Source organism: Oncorhynchus mykiss, chromosome 14 (assembly GCF_013265735.2).
Source record: "Oncorhynchus mykiss isolate Arlee chromosome 14, USDA_OmykA_1.1, whole genome shotgun sequence".
Classification (NCBI taxonomy): Eukaryota; Metazoa; Chordata; class Actinopteri; order Salmoniformes; family Salmonidae; genus Oncorhynchus; species Oncorhynchus mykiss.
Genome location: NC_048578.1, coordinates 8,817,360 through 8,831,144, shown reverse-complemented (window position 1 = coordinate 8,831,144; position 13,785 = coordinate 8,817,360). Strand labels below are relative to the sequence as shown.

The following is a 13,785-nucleotide window of genomic DNA, read 5'->3' as shown; positions in this document are numbered from 1 at the left end:
TGGACAGGTGTCTTTTATACTGATAACAAGTTCAAACAGGTGCCATTAATACAGGTAACGAATGGAGGACAGAGGAGCCTCTTAAAGAAGTTACAGGTCTGTGAGAGACAGAAATCTTGCTTGTTTGTAGGTGACCAAATACTTATTTTCCACCGTAATTTGCAAATAAATTCATTAAATATCCTACAATGTGATTTTCTGGATTTTTTTTTCTCATTTTGCCTGTCATAGTTGAAGTGTACCTATGATGAAAATTACAGGCCTCTCTCATCTTTTTAAGTGGGAGAACTTGAACAATTGGTGGCTGACTAAATACTTTTTTGCCCTACTGTATATACTGTACTCTATACTACTGCATCTTGCCTATTCTGTACCACCATTCTGCCGTTCTGTACCATCACTCATTCATATATCTTTATGTACATATTCTTTATCCCTTTAGACACACAAGTGTAAGGTAGTAGTTGTGGAATTGTTAGGTTAGATTACTCGTTGGTTATTACTGCATTGTGGGAACTAGAAGCACAAGCATTTCGCTACACTCTAATTAACATCTGCTAACCATGTGTATGTGACAAACAAAATTTGATTTGACATACTTTTTTACACAAAATGAACAATTAACACTGACAATTATTTTCAATTGAGGATATTTTTTTATATATTTTTTTGTGAACACAAGACCTGAACATATCAAACTTAAACACAGTAAATCACAAAGGGCTTATAAAATGCCTTCACGTTCACACAAAATCACGGTGTATAATTTTCTATTCTCTAACTACAGCACAAAGGCTACTTCGAATACTTCTCTCCCAGTCTCCACAGAAGAGATAGCTGGATTGCTGGAGGTTTTCCACAGTGTAAATTACTGTGGTGTTCCAGATGGTCTATTTAGTCACCAGCTTATAATATTGTAATGCCGATCATGAAAATAACATACGCTACAGTAAGACCATTTTAACACAGAAGATGCCATAAAAAAAATATGAGGGCAGCCTTTATGATAATTTGTTTTTTTACATGCATATGAGAACGTTTAACGTATACATTAATATTTGGTCTAAGTTCACCAAATCAATTGCAACATGTCATATATAATAGCATCAAGCAAAGTCAGTGAATCCCAAATGAACATTTAAGCACAATAAACTGTATTCCACTAGTCTTAGCAAGACAAAAGCTTTATCCCATTGATGACAGAATGACAGAAATAAATCCCTTATGGTGTCCAATAACTGTATTTCCTTCAGTCTGGCTGCCATTGAAAAGTGAAGTCTAAAAGGTGTGTTTTTTTATTTTATCAGCAAGAGTGTACTCTAAAGTGTCATAGATAACCATTACACGTATACGAAGGATTAAAAATATGCAAATTCCCTTTGCATCATGAGCAGCCTGTCAGTGACCTACACAGAAAAAAGACAAAATGACAAGTTAGATGGGTTGTAGTCATTAACATTTTCCATTACTTTTATCGGTGCATCAATAATCAATGTTACATCAGGTTGGGGACTTGAGCCACTGGTCTTACTCAACTGTTGAGCACAATATTGATGCACTGTACTACATTTCCACATGATTATTTGAATTTACAGTACCAGTAAACATTTGACACCTCATTCCTGGGTTTCTCTTTATTTACAATGTTCTACATTGTAGAATAGTGAAGACATCAAAACTATGAATTAACACATATGGAATCATGTAGTAACCAAAAAAGTATTTTAGATTTGAGATTCTTCAAAGTATCCACCCTTGATGACAGCTTTGCACAATCTTGGCATTCTCTCAGCCAGCTTCATGAGGTAGTCACCTCGAATGCATTTCAATGAACAGGTGTGCCTTATTAAAAGCTAATTTGTGGAATTTCTTTCCTTCTTAATGCGTTTGAACCAACCAGTTGTGTTGTGACAAGGTAGGGGTGGTATACAGAAGATAGCACTATTTCTTAAAAGACCAAGTCCATATTATGGCAAGAAATGCTCAAATATGCAAAGAGAAACGACAGTCCATTACTTCAAGACATGAAGATCAGACAATGCGGAACATTTCAAGAACTTTTAGTTTCTTAAAGTGCAGTCACAAAAACCATCAAGCGCTATGATGAAACTGGCTCGCATGAGAACTGCCACAGGAAAGGAAGACTCAGAGTTAACTCTGCAGCAGAGGATGAATTCATAAGAGTTAACGACACCTCAGACCACAGCCCAAATAAATGCTTCAGAGTTCAAGTAACAGACAAATCTTGCTGTCCACAGTCCACCTGGCCGTGCTGCTGCTCCAGTTTCAACTGTTCTGCCTGCGGCTATGGAACCCTGACCTGTTCACCGGATGTGCTACCTGTCCCAGACCTGCTGTTTTCAACTCTAAAGACAGAGTAGAGATACTCTTAATGATCGGCTATGAAAAGCCAACTGACATTTACTCCAGAGGTGCTGACTTGTTGCACCCTCGACAACTACTGTGATTATTATCATTTGACCATGCTGGTCATTTATGAACATTTGAACATCTTGGCCATGTTCTGTTATAATCTCCACCCTGCACAGCCAGAAGAGGACTGGCCACCCCTCATAGCCTGGTTCCTCTCTAGGTTTCTTCCTAGTCACCGTGCTTCTACACCTGCATTGCTTGCTGTTTGGGGTTTTAGGATGGGTTTCAGTACAGCACTTTGAGATATCAGCTGATGTAAGAAGGGGCTGTATAAATAAATTTGATCAACATCAACTGTTCAGAGGAGACCGTGTGAATCAGGACTCCATGGTCAAATTGCTGCAAAGAAACCACTACTACAAGACACTAATAATAAGAAGAGACTTGCTTGGGCCAAGAAACACAAGCCATATGGACATTATACCGGTGGAAATTTGTCCTTTGGTCTTTGTGCGACGCAGAGTAGGTGAATGGATGATCTCCGCATGTGTGGTTCCCACCGTGAAGTATGGGGTAGGAGGTGTGATGTTGTGTGGGTGCTTTGCTGTTGATGCGGTCAATGATTTATATAGAATTCAAGGCATACTTAACCAGCATGGCTACCACAGAATTCTGCAACGATACGCCATCCCACCTGGTTTGCGCTTAGTGGGACTATCATTTGTTTTTCAACAGGACAATGACCCAACACACCTCCAGGTTGTGTAAGGGCTATTTGACAAAGAAGGAGAGTGATGGAGTGCTACACCAGATGACCTGGCCTCCAATCACCCAACCTCAAACCAATTGAGATGGTTAGGACCACAGAGTGAAGGAAAAGATACCAACAAGTGCTCAGCATATGTGGGAACTCCTTCAAGACTGTTGGAAAAGCATTCCAAGTGAAGCTGGTTGAGAGAATGACAAGAGTGTGCAAAGCAGTCAAGGCAAAGGGTGGCTACTTTGAAGAATCTAAAAATCTAATTTGATCTGTTCAACCCTTTTTGGTTACTACATGATTCCATGTGTGTTATTTCATAGTTTTGACATCACTACTATTCTACAACGTAGAAAATAGTAAAACAAATAAGAAAAACCCTTGAATGAGTGGGTGTATGCAAATTTTTGACTGGTATTGTACACAATCGCCATCCTAAGTAATGAATACCATATCTGATGTCCGGAAGTGGGCATTTCCTTTCATGAAAATGCTCTCTTCAGAAGTGGCGGAATCAAGACGTTGATAAACAGAAACTTAAGTGACCAAACCAAGTACAGGGGTTCCAGTGTCATGTTATGTATGACAATATAATAATTGACATGTTATCATTTAGCAGACACTCTTATCCAGAGCAACTTACAGTAGTGAGTGCATACATTTTAATACTTTCTTTTTCATACTGGTCCCCCATGGGAATCAAACCCACAACCCTGGCGCTGCAAGCGCAACGCTCTAAATGGGATACACGGGAATCAACATTTTGAGCACTCCTAAGACATTCCTTTCTATGTGAAAGCAATGGAGGCATGGGATGGGATCCCACACCACTAGTCCTTGTAGGGTACTACTACCTGTGGAAGGGCACTGCTAGACCATCTCATACTGGTTGTTGGTGATGTATCGAGACAAGCAGCAGGACAAGAATACCCCAATGAGCTAGGCAGAAAGTTAAACAGAGTTTCAATTAGGATGTGAACCAAAAAAAAGGGACAAGGTTAAATCTAGCATTTTCTTGATGATCTCACAACATTTCAAGATCCATGTTACAGGTTTGTAACATTATTGTATCCCCCCCCCCCCCCCCCCATGTACCTGGAAGAACGCAATTCCAAAAGATATCCCTGCAATGATTCCCAGGTTAGACTCCATCAAAGTGGTCACCAGTGAGAAGCAGCCCTAAAACATGTTGAGCAGAAGGAAAACAAACCTTTTACTATGGTTCCTTTAGGTTATAGCTGTTCATTACGCCTACTGATTGGCAAACACTTGATCTAAAATACTGACAAACTATGAATCAAAGCAGGGTCTGAACTTAGCTAACCAGAGACACAAAGCTGACAATTCTGTGTGATATGATAGATAGTGATATGGAGGCAGTGCTCTCACCGTGTCATACACCACGTCACGAGCCTTGTCAAGGTCCTTGAGCTTCTCGACAGAGCAGACCGCGTTCGCTTTGCAACAGCTGACAGGGACGCCATTGTCTTTGAAGTACTTTGTGGTGTTCCAGTCCTTGTAACTATTCACCCCACAGCAGTACAACTGTACAAAATACACATTTACTAATCATCAAGAGGAAATAACAACAGTGACTTCTAATTCCTACTTATATGGAGGACTTAGCCAAGTGGGCAAATCAAATAATGTTTTAAAAAGGTGGTTCTATTGTACGTCAATAAGTTATTTAATAATGTAAAAGACAGACCATAACCTAATACAATCGTATACCAACAAGATCTATGCACCTGAAAAAAAAGATGGCCGGGTCGTGGCCATCTGTACTGTAAAAGTTGATTAGAGAAATACTTCCGCAGGGTCTCTGATAAAATGTTGTTATAAAGATCACTTCTCTTAACAGAATGTTTTGTGGTCTTTGCAAAGGAACCAGATAGAATTAGGCTTCGCAATGAATAACAAAAATGATCACTTACAGTCCTCTGGATGGTGTCAACTGCAGAGCTTTTGGGGTCAGTGGTATTGTAGTTCGTCACAGCATCTTTATAGGCATCACCTAATACAGCCTTTATCTGCAATAAACAAAGGGAATTGGGTTTGATTTGTGGCAAACTGAATCCTATAGTAATGGCAAGTGTATTTTAAGTCACCTCATAGAAGTACCCACACATTGTTCTATACTAGCCTATAGCTTACTGCAACATAACGACCAGAAGGTCTTTGTAGTCCTAGTCAGAAACGTTGGAATAATCTATATGGGAGTATACCTCAGTGCACGGGTAATTCCATTTCTTATATATGAACATTTTTATACCTCAGCACCTGGTAAATTGTTTGTTGTGGAAACACTACTTTTGAAAAATATCTCACCTCATGTCTGAATAAGAAGCCAGAGATGCCAGCCACAAACTCCGCTAAGAACACCAGAATCAGGAACATGGCATACTGAGAGGGGAACAAAAACAAATTCTCATCAATTTACATACAAAGACTGCATGCAAAGACTAGAAACATTTGAGGAGAATGTGCAATACAAAATGTAACACTTTCACAGTGCAACTGACCAGTTTTAGCATCCATGGACTACCGCGGCATGTAGCGAAGCAACCAAACAGGCCAAAAATGACGATGATGGCTCCAGTCCCGATGAGGACATATGGCGCGTTGGTGCTCTTTTCAGAGGCCAGCTGGAAATAAGCTTCCAGGCTCACCTTCCCCCATACTCCAACAGCCAGAAGGATAACCCCTGTAAACTGGGAGAAAGCACAGACAGTCAGCTGGTCCTTTGTAGCTCAGTTGGTAGAGCACGGCACTTATAACGAAAGGGTAGTGGGTTCGATTCCTGGGACCACCCATATGTAAAACGTATGCACACATGACTAAGTGGCATTGGATAAAAGTATCTGCTAAATGGCATATATGATATAGAGTGCATTCGGAAAGTATTCACACCCGTTGACTTTTTCCACATTTTGTTACAGCCTCATTCTAAAATTGATTTAATTATTTTTTCCCCTCAATCTACACACACACACACAACACCCCATAATGACAAAGCAAAAAAGGTTTATACATTTTTGCAAATGTATAAAAAAAAATCAACTGAAATATTGCATTTACATAAGTATTCAGACCCTTTACGCAGTACTCTGTTGAGGCACCTTTGGCAGCAATTACAGCCTGGAGTCTTCTTGGGTATGACGCTACAAGCTTGGCACACCTGTATTTGAGGAGTTTTTCCCAGTCTTCGCTGCAGATCCTCTCAAGCTTTGTCAGGTTGGATGGGGAACGTCGCTGCACAGCAATTTTCAGGTCTCTCCAGAAATGTTATGTTGTCGTGTTGGAAGGTGAACCATCGCCCCAGTCTGAGGTCCTGAGCGCTCGTGAGCAGGTTTTCATCAAGGACCTCTCTGTACTTTGCTCTGTTCATCTTTCCCTTGATCCTGCTTGTCTCCCAGTCCCTGCTGCAGAAAATCATCCCCACAGCATGATGCTTCCACCACCATGCTTCACCGTAGGGATGGTGCCTGGTTTCTTCCAGACGTGACACTTGGCATTCAGGCCAAAGAGTTCAATCTTGGTTTCACCAGACCACAGAATCTTGTTTCTCATGGTCAGAGTACTTTGGGTGCCTTTTGGCAAAGTCCAAGTGGGCTGTCATGTGCCTTTTAATGAGGAGTGGCTTCTGTCTGGCCGCTCTACCATAAAGGCCTGATTGGTGGAGTGCTGCAGAGATGGTTATCCTTCTGGAAGGTTCCACATCTACACAAAGAAATTCTGGAGCTCTATCAGAGTGACCATCAGGTTCTTGGTCCGCTCCCTGACCAAGGCCATTCTCCTCCGATTGCTCAGTTTGGCCAGTGTGTGATTTTCCAAATCATGTCCAATCAATTGAACTTACCACAGGTGGACTCCAATCAAGTTCTATAAACATCTCAAGGATGATAAATGGGATGCACTGGAGATCAATTTCCAGTCTCATAGCAAAGGGTCTGAATACTTATGTAAATAAGGTATCTGTTTTTTCATTTGAATACATTTGCAACATTTTCTAAGAACCTGTTTTTGCTTTGTCACTATGGGGTATTGTGTGTAGATTGATGAGGGGGGAAAAATGATTTAATCAATTTTAGATTAAGGCTGTAACGTAATGAAATGTGGGAAAAGGGGTCTAAATACACTGTATATTTCTGCACTCTCAGGTCCATAAGGGGATTTTTAAGAAGTCTGGCCTAGTTCTGACACAAACTCAAGATTTAAGGCTCAAAAACAACCATCTTAATTATACACCTTGAGCACCTAACAATTTTATTCAGCTCAGTGTGACTGTTGTTGGGGGTCTTTACAAAGCTGAAAAAGCTTTGAGGTTGGTATAAGTGGCCTACAGATTTCTCACATGGAAGGCAAAGTCAACATGGAACTTAAACATCTCCCCCACAACCAAAAGCCCAAGTTCTCACATCAGTGAGCTCAGCATCTTCCCTAGAAAAATGTATTGCCCTTCCTTCTACAAGAGTCATTCGTCAGAGTGCTGTCATTAGTCCACCGGGCCATGAATGATACACATCACCCTCTATATATCAATAAACGGCTAAGATAAATATGTTATCGTGAACTTTGTACCCAGAAAAAAGCCACATTCAATTAATGGCATAGACAGAAAAATGCAAATTGAATAAACAGCATTGTTCACAAGATTTATAAAGAAAGCGGTTAGAAAAATGAAAGCTGTCTACCGGTCTTTAATGTCAACAAAAAAAAAGATATATCTTCACCTAAAACTACAGCTAAATAGATGTTTATGCTCATAATAATTATTTAGGTAGAATGCCAGCCGTCTGAGGTTGTTTCTCAGTCAACAACCATTTAGAAAAGCTGTTTACAACATCTGCCAATTTGCCGAATACTGTCAGCTCAAGCACTAGCGCAAAATTCACTCTTATGGAGCCAACTGTTACTCCTTTAATAAGGTCGAAGGTTCGTATATGTTATTTTCAGAGATAGACTGGCTCTAGCAGCCAAAACAGCCAAATGTTCCATCCAAACTTGAATCGACAGGGTTCTAGAAACATAGCCCTTTACTTTCATATCACCTCGAAATAATTTCACAAAAGCAAAATATAAACTTACTGTAAACCATTTTAACCGGCTTCATCACAGTTGCTGCTGATAGTATTTTTTCAGTGATGACACGTTTCTAGCGGCCTTCTTCCATTTCACACAGATGTTCGGATCATGCTAGATACAGTTCCCAAATAGCACAGGTGGTCACTGTCTTCTGTAAATAGGAGCTGTAACATGGAGATATGGCCATGTGGAAACACTAACCGTTACCCTATAAATGTGTGTGTCAATTTAACGTTTTGTTTCTCGCAGATATGAAAGATAAGGTCTATAATGCTTCCAAAACCGTACCGCAAGCGACACATGTTAATGTTCAGACTGGGCGTCTGGGCTCTTCACAAAACTCCCCCGTACAGAAGACTCCTTTCTCCAATGTGTGTAATGTAATAGAACTGAGAGCCATGATCAAGGGCTATACGAGCCTTAGCTGGTTGGAAATGATCGACTACATGAGCCCGGCAATCGACGTGAACAATCGAAATGCAGCCTCTTCTCGCGGACTGCAACACTCAAAAGAAAAAAGGTCGGGTTGTTTGTCGCTCCTGGAGTAAAGTTTATTACAACATAACGACGAACTGTGATAGGGCCCCAACTTTTACTGATAAAGTTTGCACATTATGTAAATTAGCTCGAGGCGTCGCTAAATATCCAATAAAGTTATTATTTTATACCAGAGTGTTGTCGCGCTATATCACGGCGAAATATTTCTTGACGAGGTGTTTATTTTCAATAACTCGAGTCCTTTCGCGTCAGCCGTAGCCTAACGTTATTCCTTTGTAAATGCCAATGGTTGGGAAAGGTTGCTTGTTGGCATCGCCGCTAACTTGGCCCATTGTTACGGTAGCTTGCTTGCATCAGTTATTTACATGTAAATACTCACCCAAAATATGAGACTGTAAGAAATAAGAAAGGTCTTGAGACATGTAATCACAGGCTTCGTTTGAAGCCTTCTCGATGGGGGAGACATGATGGCTATTCCGCAGAAATGGTCAGTCAAAAAGTATCGTTGTTGCAAAAAAGGGAAGAAAAGAAAATGACCAAGGCGCCGTGCTGGAAAACTTTTCTCGACTAAACAGAATCCAAGGAGAAGTGACGTCGTTGATCCAGATTCACACTCCGTGAAAATAAAGTACATTTCCTAGTTGTTTAAAAAAAAAATATTTATGGTGTTCCACAATTTAATATAATAACTTTATTATTCCCAAAGACAACTTCAGTTAATGCATACGACGTATGACACTAGGCCTAACACAATGACAAATGCCATATAAGATATTATTAGTCACAAAAATGTAATTTTCATCAAAAAATCCCTATTGATGCCGGTTGGCTAAAACACTACTAGTGTATCTATTGGTTTCATGAGGTAAAGACCAGAGTTAGCGCCCTGATTGCAGTACTGAATATTGCTGTATATGTATATTCAGTGTTTGATCATGTATTATTTATTTTCCGCTCTTGCGTGTGCTGTCAACGTCATGATTGACCTAATTGTCCGTTATGGTTTCCAATACAACAGTTTCAAAATTGTACGGGGAATTAAATGTTGTAAACATGATTAATTTCAGTAGGTGGATTTGAACATCACTCCTTGTTTTACTCAGGTGCGGTTTCGTGGACAGGGTTTAATTTAAATCAGGACTAGGATAAATTCTACTTAAATTACTCCAGATAAAAAACTGCCCTTTTTTCTTACCTTTATTTAACTAGGCAAGTAATTTAAGAACAAATTATTATTTACAATGTCGGCCTACCCCGGGCAAACCTAGACGATGCTGGGCCAATTGGGCACCGCCATATGGAACTCCCAACTCCCGAGCTGCAGTGCCTTAGACCGCTGTGCCACTCTGCTTAACTTCAGATGAATTAGTTATATACTAGGGAGTCCCAGACTAAGGTAAATAAGAACATACCAGTTATATTTGTGAAATCTGATTATATTAACGATGTGCACTTGGCGCTGACATGAGGACACTTCAAAAACCAGGGATGGGACTCTAATACATAAGCATTATGTGGAATTGGAGCAAGACACCTAGACCAAACAATGGACAGAAGTAAAAGAACACATTAAAAGAATTTCAGTGACTTCAAGAGGGAAAAACCCCCTCGAAGCGAATTGTGTTAAACCACCCAATTATCGAAAACAAACAGCATGATTCATCAACAGAAAACAAGAAAAATAATGCCTGGGCTATCATGTCTAATGAATACAACACATGAAAAAGGAAGCTACAACAATTTAAGTTAACTCTACTGTATTTATTGTTGGCTGTTGATTTGTGTACAACCATTTTTCAACAACCATTTTCCATCTAGCTAGTTGGCCATCTACATGTTGCTAGTTATACATGTAGTTATGTCTGTCATATTGAGGTATCTAGCTATAAATGGATTAATCCCTGATTAATCAAATGGATAGGTGTAAGCATCAGCATCTGAGGGTGGCCTGTCAGGCAGTCCAGGATCCAGTTGCAGAGGGAGGTGTTCAGTCCCAGAGTCCTTAGTTTAGTGATGAGCTTGGATGGCACTATGGCTTGAAAGCAGAGCTGTAGTCCATGAACAGCATTGTCATGTAGGTGTTACTTTTGTCCAGATGGGAAAAGGCAGTGTGGAGTGCAATAGAGATTGCGTCATCTGTGAATCTGTGGGGCGGTATGCGAATTGGGGTGGGTCCAGTGTCTGGGAATATGGTGTTGATGTGAACCATGACCAGCCTTTCAAAACATTTCATGGCTACAGACGTGAGTGCTACTGGGCAATAATAATTTAGACAGGTAACGTTGGCGTTCTTGGGCACATGGACAATGGTTTCCCTGTTAATATAATTATTTAGGCTATAACTGTTAAACTAGTGATGGATCAGGGTTAGGGCTGTATGATAGCCCTTGTAACTAGTCCAACAATGCCACCTAGTGGTAATTTATCGAACCGCATGTGATAAACGCGGAGGAACTTGTCGTCACTAGTTACCACAGCCAAAAGGTAATAAACCCGCCTATTTCTAAAATGTATCTTCTTAAAATGTGATTTTAAACCTAACCGTAACCACACTGCTAACCTTATGCCAACCCATAACCTGTTGACTTTGTGGCTGTAGTAACTAGTGGACACCGAGGAACTTCTACAGTAAAAATTGTCGTCTGGTTTGACTGGAGCGTTGGTGGGCTTCTTCTTTGCACAGAGAGAGAGAGAGAGAGAGAGAGAGATAAGAAAATAGACGCGAATAATTTTGTCAGTAAAAAAAAAAAACGATTTAACGAATTTACGTTTTAGTCGTGCTTATGGTCTGGACTAGAGCTCGCCTTACTTTTTTCTGCGCGGGACTATGGTCTCCACATTGGCTAAAGTCGATGCCTAGGATCACATTTATCTGAATTGTTGAGCGTAAAGACCGTGTTGTCATGTCACGATTCCATATCCTTTTACTATTCCTGGTGACCTTTTATCAGAGAGCTGCTGGGACACAATGAGGGTAAGACCACCACAGGGCACACACGGGTTTAATCAACGTTGTTATCACGTCATTTCAGTTGAACTAACGTAGACTATACCTTAAATTCACGTCTATGACCAGTGGGTAGATACATTGCGCTTGGACTATTCAGGTTCTTTACTCAAATATTAAATTTGGCAGTAGCCTTGATGTACAGAATGCATGCAAATGTTATTATATTCCTCATGCTGAATAAGTAGTTATGATTATATCCGGACATACTTTGAAACTATACTCGTAAACAACTATAAAACCATTATTGCCAGTACAGACACATGCTTTCCCTGTCAGTCTCATCTATGGCCCATAATAGGTTCCATGCAATGGGGAGTGGGGAACCAATATACACAGGCAGTTAGGAAAGCTAAGGCTAGCTTTTTCAAGCTGAAATCCTGTTGCACAAACTCAAAAAAGTTCTGGGACACTGTAAAGTCCATGAAGAATAAGAGCACCTCCTCCCAGCTGCCCACTGCACTGAGGCTAGGAAACACTGTCACCACCGATAAATCCACTATAATTGAGAATTTCAATAAGCATTTTTTACGGCTGGCCATGCTTTCCACCTGGCTACCCCTACCCCGGTCAACAGCCCTGCACTCCCCACAGCAACTCGCCCAAAGCCTTCCCCATTTTTCCTTCACTCAAATCCAGATAGCTGATGTTCTGAAAGAGCTGCAAAATCTGGACCCCTACAAATCAGCCGGGCTAGGCAATCTGGACCCTCTCTTTCTAAAATTATCTGCCGAAATTGTCACTATCACTAGCCTATTCAATCTCTCTTTCGCATCGTCTGAGATTCCCAAAGATTGGAAAGCTGCCGCGGTCATCCTCCTCTTCAAAGGGGGAGACACTAGACCCAAACTGCTACAGATCTATCCTACCCTTCCTTTCTAAGGTCTTCGAAAGCCAAGTTAGCAAACAGATTACCGACCATTTCGAATCCCACCATACCTTCTCCGCTATGCAATCTGGTTTCAGAGCTGGTCATGGGTGCACCTCAGCCACGCTCAAGGTCCTAAGTGATATCATAACCGCCATCGATAAGAGACATTACTGTGCAGCCGTATTCATCGACCTGGACAAGGCTTTCGACTCTGTCAATCACCACATTCTTATTGGAAGACTCAACAGCCTTGGTTTCTCAAATGATTGCCTCACCTGGTTCACCAACTACTTCTCTGATAGAGTTCGGTGTGTAAAATTGGAGGGCCTGTTGTCCGGACCTCTGGCAGTCTCTATGGGGGTGCCACAGGGTTCAATTCTCGGGGCGACTCTCTTCTCTGTATATATCAATGATGTCGTTCTTGCTGCTTATGATTCACTGATCCACCTCTACGCAGACGACACCATTCTGTATACTTCTGGCCCTTCTTTGGACACTGTGTTAACTAACCTCCAGACGAGCTTCAATGCCATACAACTCCCCTTCCATGGCCTCCAACTGCTCTTAAATGCAAGTAAGTCTAAATGCATGCTTTTCAACCGATCACTGCCTGCACCTGCTTGCCCGTCCAGCATAACTACTCTGGACAGTTCTGACTTATAATATGTGGATAACTACAAATACCTAGGTGTCTGGTTAGACTGTAAACTCTCCTTCCAGACTCACATTAAGCATCTCCAATCCAAAATTAAATCTAGAATTGGCTTCCTATTTCGCAACAAAGCATCCTTCACTCATGCTGCCAAACATACCCTCGTAAAACTGACCATCCTACCGATCCTCGACTTCGGCGATGTCATTTATAAAATAGCCTCCAACACTCTACTCAAAAAATTGGATGCAGTCTATCACAGTGCCATCCGTTTTGTCACCAAAGCCCCATATACTACCCACCACTGCGACCTGTACGCTCTTGTTGGCTGGCCCTCGCTTCATACTCGTCGCCAAACCCACTGGCTCCAGGTAATCTACAAGTCTCTGCTCGGTAAAGCCCCGCCTTATCTCAGCTCACTGGTCACCATAGCAGCACCCACTCGTAGCCCGTGCTCCAGCAGGTATATCTCAATGGTTACCCCCAAAGCCAATTTCTCCTTTGGCTGCCTTTCCTTCCAGTTCTCTGCCACCAATAGCTGG

The 13,785-nt window shown here is 41.2% G+C and overlaps 1 protein-coding gene across 2 annotated transcripts; it reads right to left on the bottom strand.

Moving 5' to 3' along the window:
- Positions 1-636: 636 nt before the first annotated feature.
- On the bottom strand, positions 637-9,338 carry tspan7 (tetraspanin 7). 2 transcript variants are annotated; one of them, XM_036942880.1, is made up of 8 exons: positions 9,093-9,338; positions 5,653-5,841; positions 5,459-5,533; positions 5,065-5,160; positions 4,520-4,675; positions 4,226-4,309; positions 3,982-4,069; positions 637-1,406 (listed from the first exon to the last, which is right to left on the bottom strand). In XM_036942880.1, the coding sequence occupies exons 1-7, from the start codon at positions 9,177-9,179 to the stop codon at positions 4,001-4,003; spliced, it is 756 nt and encodes a 251-aa protein (XP_036798775.1). In that variant the 5' UTR covers positions 9,180-9,338; the 3' UTR covers positions 637-1,406; positions 3,982-4,000. The 2 variants fall into 2 exon arrangements, with proteins under 2 accessions (XP_036798775.1, XP_021416730.1); XM_021561055.2 differs by having other exon boundaries at positions 3,985-4,069.
- Between the last annotated feature and the right edge of the window lie 4,447 nt (positions 9,339-13,785).

Excerpts from the sequence above, each read along its gene's own strand:
- tspan7 (XM_036942880.1), bottom strand. The coding sequence starts at position 9,179 with ATGTCTCCCCCATCGAGAAGGCTTCAAACGAAGCCTGTGATTACATGT. Across the intron at positions 5,161-5,458 it reads GCTTCTTATTCAGACATGAG|ATAAAGGCTGTATTAGGTGA; the intron begins GTGAGATATTTT and ends TGTTTATTGCAG. Across the intron at positions 4,070-4,225 it reads TTGGAATTGCGTTCTTCCAG|CTCATTGGGGTATTCTTGTC; the intron begins GTACATGGGGGG and ends CTTTCTGCCTAG.